This window comes from Agelaius phoeniceus, chromosome 8 (genome assembly GCF_051311805.1).
Source record: "Agelaius phoeniceus isolate bAgePho1 chromosome 8, bAgePho1.hap1, whole genome shotgun sequence".
In the NCBI taxonomy this organism is placed as follows: Eukaryota; Metazoa; Chordata; class Aves; order Passeriformes; family Icteridae; genus Agelaius; species Agelaius phoeniceus.
Genome location: NC_135272.1, coordinates 19313497 through 19321741, shown reverse-complemented (window position 1 = coordinate 19321741; position 8245 = coordinate 19313497). Strand labels below are relative to the sequence as shown.

General features: G+C 39.9%; 1 protein-coding gene across 1 annotated transcript; it reads left to right on the top strand.

Annotated features, from left to right (window-relative positions):
* The first annotated feature begins 28 nt into the window (after window positions 1-28).
* RTCA (RNA 3'-terminal phosphate cyclase) lies at window positions 29-7798 on the top strand. The gene is made up of 11 exons (XM_054638356.2): window positions 29-244; window positions 351-451; window positions 1330-1473; window positions 2251-2374; window positions 2862-2920; window positions 3439-3580; window positions 4727-4851; window positions 4985-5043; window positions 5619-5713; window positions 6766-6870; window positions 7230-7798. The coding sequence occupies exons 1-11, from the start codon at window positions 200-202 to the stop codon at window positions 7332-7334; spliced, it is 1104 nt and encodes a 367-aa protein (XP_054494331.1). The 5' UTR covers window positions 29-199; the 3' UTR covers window positions 7335-7798.
* Window positions 7799-8245: the final 447 nt, after the last annotated feature.

Here is an 8245-nt window from a genome sequence, read left to right as displayed (position 1 = left end):
CGGGCAGGGAGGCGCCTCCGCTCTGCGCCTGCCCGGCACCGCTGCCCGCCCTTAGCGCTGGTACCGCAGCATCCCGGGCGCGCCGCCGCCGTCAAGCACTCCTAGCCCCGGGCTGCTTCGCCGAGGGCTCGCTGTGTTTAGGGCCCCGCTGGGATCCCATCGGCGCGGCCTCTGCGAGAGACACCGCTCATCGCCAGCCATGGACGGGGACAGGGTGGATATAGACGGCGGGATCATGGAGGGGGTGAGCGCCGGCGGGCCGCGGCTTACCTGGCCCCGGGCAGCGGTACGGGCCGGCCGGGTGTGCGGGAAGCGCCGTAGCGTCTGACGAGCGCCATTTCTCCGTGCAGGGCGGGCAGATCCTGCGGGTGTCCACGGCGCTGAGCTGCCTGCTGGGGCTGCCGCTGCGGGTGCGCCGGATCCGCGCCGGGCGGAGCCAGCCCGGCCTCAGGTGAGACCCTCCCCGGGCGGTCCCGGGGCGCTCAGCCCGTCACTTACGGCGTGTGGGGCCCTCCCGGGCTGGGGCACGGCCACGCAAGGCCTCGGCTGCTCTCGTCTGAAACGTTTGCGTTTCCTTTGCTTTAAAAGAGCCTTTTTGCTAGAAAATCCCGTCTGTGGCTCTCAAGGAGTGAGGGGGAACGCTGCGGCGTGAAGCGCGCTCGGTTCTCTTGCCGGTGCCCTCAGCGCGGGTCCCGCCCGGGCCGCAGGCGGGGCAGGTGAGGGCGCGGCCCGGGGAAATGGTTCCACGGGTGCTGAGCCGAACACGCTTTGAAACGGGGAACACACTGATGTAGTGCCTGAGCAAAACACAGCTTACCGAGCCTACAGTGCTAAGAACAGATAGGGCATATCCTAGCGTTGCTACAGTTAGCGTATTTCCAGTGTTAAGAACAGTTGGTGTATTTCCTATTTAGATTACCCTAACAAATGGAAACAAGCACAAGGCAAGTACATAGCAAACCTGTTAACTCTCTTGTAGCCCTGCAACTGGTTCTGGCTCAGCCAGTATTGCCATCGTTATCCCACTGCATTTCTGTCCAAGCATTTATCACATTAGGACAAGTGGCTGCTCTTGCATCTCATCTATCTGTTTTGGGCCCATTCTAGTGGAAAAGATACCAGAATCCTGCATATCCCAGTATGGCCTGAATGCTACTCCTTTGGCTCCTGTGAGCTCAGAAGTACTGCAGCAACCAGAGTGAATTTCTGATCCTTGTCTGATCCAAAATTTGCAGTTGTAGTTTTTTAGTGTGTTTAGTGGTTGTTTTAATGTAACATAAGCACGTGGTCTACTTGTATGTATCTTTAACTGTGTATTGTCACTCTAAGACCTCAGCATCTGTCTGGATTGGAGATGATTCGAGATTTGTGTGATGGGAAGCTGAATGGTGGAGAAATTGGCTCAACAGAAATAACCTTCACTCCTGGGAAGATCAAAGGTGGAACCCACATAGCAGATACAAAAACAGCAGGGTATGTCTTTGTACACTAGCTTCTGATAACTTTAAAATTATCATAATAGATGGGGTGAGGGAAAAAAGAACTTTTATGCTTTGTTAATAAGCCCCAGGATATGTGCTGCCTGAGCCAGATTTATGCGACCAAAGAACCTGTAGTATTGGTAGGATATGCTGGAAGTACATGTGAAGTTTAAAAGTATGATTGATATAAAAGCTGAATGCTTGGTTCATGTCATGAAAAAAGCAGCTGCCCGTGTCTTTAAAACTTCAGGTGTAATGTCCTCACACTAGTGTGTTACATACCAGACCAAATGCATTAAATTAGATGAGTATCTCACATCCATGAGGTCTGAAATAATCACCATATAATAAGGTAAATTTTGACATTTTACTTATGCTCATAGTAGCACAGTATGTCATATTGCTCTTTTGGAAATGGGACATATTCCATCCATGTATTACAATGTTACTGCTGCCTAAGCCTTTTCTGCTACCTAAACCCACAGTTTTCATGATCACATCACTATACTAAGGAAGATACATAACTTTATTTCAAATAGAACTATTAAAGATGCAATTAATGTGAAATGAAAACTTTCATATTTAGGCTTGGTAAGGACATGAAGTTTTAAAGTAGTATCTTTTAAGATAGATAATAGATAGATAGATAATTTAAAAAATAAAATGCAAAAGTAAGTGTTCTAGTAAAATGTTCCTTGATGTATAATAATTCTATGGAATTGTATGGATTGTGAGGGTGTAACATTTGATATGTTTTAATTGCTTTTAGGAGTGTGTGCCTACTGATGCAGGTAGCAATGCCCTGTGTGCTGTTTGCTGCTTCCCCATCAGAGCTTCATTTAAAAGGTGGGACTAATGCGGAGATGGCTCCTCAGATAGACTACACAGTCATGGTAGGGAGAAATTCCTTTGCCTTGGTGCATCTTCCCTGAATATGTATGCAATGTGACTGCTGTGCCTCTGTTGCTCTTACTGCAAGTCTATTTGTGATTATGGAATTAGGCATGGAACATAACACTATTAGTGTACTGGCTGTAAAGAGCAACCAGTGTTTCATGGAATTTCCTGAAATGGCAAATAGTCTCTTTGGTTTCAATTACTACAGAAAATTTCACTTAAAATGTTTTTTCTTTTTTCTGGAAGTGCTGCGAATTACTCTTCTTTTTTCCATAAGAAAATCCTTTTACCCAAAGTGACATTGAGAATGAAGTATGAGGAATGTCAAATAAGCTATATGGATGAGACTAGCTTTTTTTTTTTGATAATGCAACTGAAATTTTTGTGTTGAGCTTTTTTTTTTTTCTTTTAAGATTGTATAACATAGCGGGAAATTATCAATGCAAAATAAATTCACTGTGTTTTTATATGGGTTTTTTTCAGGTCTTCAAGCCAATAATCGAAAAGTTCAATTTCACATTTAATTGTGACATAAAGAGGAGGTAAGTTGTGGAGCAGTGCAGCAGAGCTGGGCCTTACTGAACCCATGTGTGAGCAGAGGCACACAAGAGGCTCTCAATCAAACTGAGGAGTGAATTTATAATACATGAACTAATCCACATTAGCTGTCCCTGTGTGTACTGTCACCACATGATGAATGGGATAGGGTTCTTGGCTGTCTTTTCTTTTCATTGCTGAGTCTACAGCTGCTGTGTAATGTTTCCTGTTGGCTCCCCTGAGGGGAGCACATGCTGAACAGGCAGTGTGTTACTGAGCTTTTTCCAAGGAGCAGTTAGGTTGGTGTTAGGAAGTTAATAAGATGTTCATTACAGAGGATTACTGTCAGAGAGCCTAATTCCATTATAAGGGTTTCTAAGGCACACATCAAGAAAATTTGTATGTACAGTAACAGGGAACATAAAAATGTATAGTGAAAAATGTATGAATAGCCTCCTGGCCCTTTTCTTGGTTTCCTTGTAATCATTGCATTTAATTATGTCCAATTACTGTTTCTAAATAGGGGCTACTATCCTCAAGGAGGTGGTGAAGTTGTAGTCCAGATGTCTCCAGTCAAAGAGCTGAGCCCAATAAACTTAACAGAACGTGGCACAGTGACAAAGATTTATGGAAGGGCATTTGTTGCTGGAGCATTGCCTATCAAAGTAAGTGCTTATCATGGCTCTGGTGGCATCTAACTTTATATAGCTGTATAAAATTGCATGCAATCTGCTCAACATTCCTCTACTCTCCTGTCTTTTGCAGTCTTACACAAGCTAAACAACCTTATTAAATGCTTGCTTTATAATATTCTGCTTTTCAGGCTGCAGAATATTATATTGGACATACCTAAAATTCATTCATTGCACAGCAGTGTAAAGCTAAAACAGGAAATGAGAGCAGTATCCTCATCCTTCATAGGACTATTTACAAGTCTTTGACATATATTGAGGGATGTCTTGTATCTGATTTATGTATTCTTCATATTCATGTGCATTATTTTTAATCTGAAATTAGGGCCCTTGTTCATAAATTTATGAGCACAGTAATAGGTGGAGGCCAGTCTACAACAAGTTTTTCAACCATTGCTAAGGGTAACAAGTTTTTCAACCAAGTTAAGGGTAGGTTTAGCCAAAAATAAAAAGAGATAAATTTGCTTCTCTATATCTCCTCTCTTCTATTCTTCCTGTCCTCAGTGCTGGGATCTCCTTGAGGTTCCTTCTCACATACAGGCTAGGAATTAATAGAGGAAGGAAGAGAAGCTAAATTACTTTTTGAAAAGCTATGGACTGCTGGTTTTGGTCTTAAAATCTCCAAACCTGTGAATACAGCTGTGATTAGATCACAGGAATGGGATAAGCTTCGTATGTCCCCATTTGCTTGCAATATAAAATTGTTATTTTGTGTATTCTCTCATACAGAGTATATTCTGTACAATTGTGGGGTGGGGTTTTTGCACTTGTTTTTGGGGTGAGTTATTTTTAGAATCAAAAGTTTTGTGGGAAGACTAAAATAAAATGTTTTTTCTCTATGAATGAAGAAAAGTTCTTGAATTTCTATTGATATTGATTTCTACATATATTTTTCTAAGTGTCATTTTTGTAGGATCTAATATTTGAATATGGTAGAAAAACTTTCAGAAAAAAATCATGTTCAGTTCTTGCTTATGGGGGTGTATAACAATCCTTTGTTTTTCTAGTTAATAAAGTAGCCCCTTTATACAGGGGTTAACTGTAATAGTTGAATTTATGAGGAAAAAGCATTGCTATATTACATAATTTAATTACTGGATTTTTATCTTGTCTTGTTAGCTGGCAAAAGACATGTCAGCAGCAGCAGTGAGATGCATCAGAAGAGAAATCAGAGACCTTTACATTAACATTCAGCCTGTCAGAGAACCTGATGATCAAGCTGTTGGGACTGGAAGTGGAATAATGTAAGATGAGTCCAAGCTGTCTATTGTTACCTCTAATCTTGTTGGTTAATTAGCTAGGATCTGATTACATATCTGATAAATAAACTGTAACATGAGTGATTTTGATTTGAATTATTTTTGGTTTTCTGCTTAGTATTGTTGCAGAGACCTCAACGGGTTGTTTGTTAGCTGGGTCATCACTTGGCAAGAGAGGTAAGAATTCTGTGAATTCTTTGAGACTCAATATACCAATAACAAATAGGAATCTGAAGTATCACCTGTTTAAAGATCTGATGATCTGAATGTTTCATTATTAAATACATGCTTTTAGAAATAAAGGACAACAGAAATGAGCAGATTTAAAACACAGTAAATGGAAATTTACAAAAATTACAGAACTGTTAAATTTACCTTGTATCAGAATGGAGAATCACTGGAAATATTTCTGAACTTTAGGAGCATAGACTTTAACATTTGAAGTTTTTGCCCAAGAGTGAATCTAGATTAAAATTAATGGAAGTGATCTTGGTTTTAAATTATTTGAATCAAATGTTTTTATGACTAAATGACACTACTTTCTTTCCACTGCTTAGAAAATATAAACTATATATGAGCATAAGATGGGAAGGTTTGTTTTTTTTAAAGCAGACACTTGAGGCAAGAGCATTAGGTTTAAAGAAAATAAGATCTAAAAAGTTGACAATTTTTGGGTTGTTTTCTGGGTGTTTTTTTTTTTGTATTTTTAAAACTTTAAATAGTAATTTTCAGCTTTCTGATTTCTCTCTTAGGAAAGAATGCTGACAAAGTTGGCATTGAAGCAGCAGAGATGCTGCTTCAGAATCTGAAACATGGGGGAACTGTGGATGATTCTCTGCAAGACCAAGTAAGGTTCCTACATGTGTTTATATGAAGTTGAAGTAGCAAGAACATGCATGCAAATGAACAGGATGTTAGCAGTCTCAGAGATGTGTACTCACAACATCACTAGGATTAGCAAATTACATACAGTTTTTAGGAATCACAAATGCTTTTAGCATTGTACCAACACCCTTAAATTTTGCCTTTCTGTAACCCTCAGTAAGTATGGAAGAAAGAGGCAGGAATTTGCTTCAGTTTAGCATTCCATGTGGTGCAGTGATAATAGCTCCCTCCTTTCATATATAGAATGATACTAAGGGAAGGAACTAGGGAATATCTAGGACATGCTCCCAGTTATCTTGCTCCCCTGATTTAATCTGAGAATGAAGGCCCTCCACTGCCTCATCTCAGCCTGATAAGAATCTTGGGCTGGTTTAGCTAGGATGATGCTAGCTCTTAGCTGTAAACACCTGGACACACTACATATTATGTAGTATAGTAAGTATTTGGGTCTTGGACTCAGCCTACTTTTTTCAAAAAGTACCATGCAAGTACCATAGATGGGAACAAGCCACAGCCAGAGTCACTGTGTATGGGAACTGCACAGAGTTGCAGTGTTCTTGTCATGGTGATGGTTTTAAGTCAAATCAAAGGGTTTTGGGTGTCTGTCTGGTGAATATGTGATCAGGAAGTGTTAGAATTAAAGTACCTTTTCTTGAGGTTCTCTCCATGTAGGTAAACTACTAATCTGGAGTCTGACATGACTGGAGAATTTTGGGACAATACAGTGGGGGAGAGCAAAGTTAAATGTAGTAACAGGAATTCAATAACAGGAATATAGGGGCAAACTCCACTGTGGAAAAGTAGCCCTTCTGTAATAGGCATTACAGTAGCAATCTCCAAACTTCTGGAGCCATGGATCACTCTTCAAACTCAGCTTCATTAACTTTTATGAAACTTGGAAGACAACATTTTTATATTTACAGACATTTTGCATGTTCTGGTTGGGTTTTTTTTAATCAATAAATTTCTAGAATCTGAAGAATGTCTTAATAATGAACTTTCCCTCCCTTTCAGCTGATCATTTTTATGGCATTGGCAAAGGGAGTGTCTAGAGTGAAAAGTGGACCAATTACACTGCATACTCAAACAGCTATACACTTTGCAGAGCAGCTAACAAAGGTGAGTCCAAACATTCAGGAAGTTTTACCTTTCAGTTTTCTTCCAGTAACTTGGCCATGTACAGTTCATCAGGCAGTGTGAGCTGGACTTAATCATGGAGGAGAAGCATTGATAAAACAATTGCTATAGTATTTACCTGGGAGTTTTCCTGTAGAAAGTGAGCCTACTCTAGAGTTAAAGGCTTTTAGAATGGTTAGATACTTTTACCACATTTATTTAAATGGTTTTTTGAATTCAATCTGTCAAAGCTGTAATATAAATAAACATGTGGCAGTACAGTTATTGGACATCAGCTACTCAATATTTAAACCACTGCATGTGATAACTTAATTAGTGATGTATTTCTAATCCTCCTCTAGGCCAAATTTACTGTGACAAAGTCAGAAGAGGAAGACCCTGGTAATGATACCTACATCATTGAGTGCCAAGGAATGGGGATGATAAACTCAAACTTAAAGTGTTAAAAAAAAAAAGGCAGCAAGCTGCCAAAAGCAACACTCAACATACCTCAGAGATGTATTGCACTACACTTCATTGGATGTATGATCTGCCTGAAGAGGAGGAGCCTTCTGTCATATCTGAGTGATTTAACTTGAAGGCTGATGTCAAGTTTTTCCTTGATATGATGAAAATCTGTCATGTGAAAATGAAAACTTTACTTTGTTTTTTTTTTACTATTAGCAGCAAAATAAGTAGCAACAGGACAGCAAATAGCATATACTGTATGTATGCAAGAGCTTCAGCTGGAGGCTTTGACCTTTACCTGAGTAGAAAATAACTATTTTAGTTCAATATTTCTTTCACTTTTAAGTTCTGTTCTCTGGAAACTTTTATGTTATGAGGTACATGGAATGAAATGCACCTTTAAATCTGCATTGCTGTTCTTCCTTAATCATTTGCTAAATAATAAAGCAGTATCACCCTATAATAGGCTGGTAGTTATGTTTGCTGGTGTCTCAACAAATTGTGCTTGGGAAAGGTGGATACAAAATAACTTTTCAGCAGCATAGTTTCTTTTTCTCACTGCAGAAAGAAGACTTGATGCATAAAACAATCTTTTAAATCTTCTTTTTTCATCTCTTTTATGATAGATGCTCAGGCAAGCTAAATCAATGTACCACATTACAGCCCAGACACCAAGTATTGACTCCATGATATGATTTTATTTTCTAGCTACAGCTGTCCTTGTCACTTAGCATACTAACTGAGGCTGCATTTTCACTGAGGTGGTGTTCTTTTTGAAGGGAGTCCTTAATTTCAGCTGAGATTAGGGTGCTGTTGAACACATATATAGACGTAGTACTTCTGTGTGTGGACATGGAGCACTGTAAATACACACAATTTGTGTAGGCAGATAAAATCCAGGTGTGTTATC

Coding starts and splice junctions, on each gene's coding strand:
- RTCA (XM_054638356.2), top strand. CDS start 200: ATGGACGGGGACAGGGTGGATATAGACGGCGGGATCATGGAGGGG. Junction 5,044..5,618: donor GTCATCACTTGGCAAGAGAG/GTAAGAATTCTG, acceptor TTTCTCTCTTAG/GAAAGAATGCTGACAAAGTT. Junction 5,714..6,765: donor ATGATTCTCTGCAAGACCAA/GTAAGGTTCCTA, acceptor CCTCCCTTTCAG/CTGATCATTTTTATGGCATT.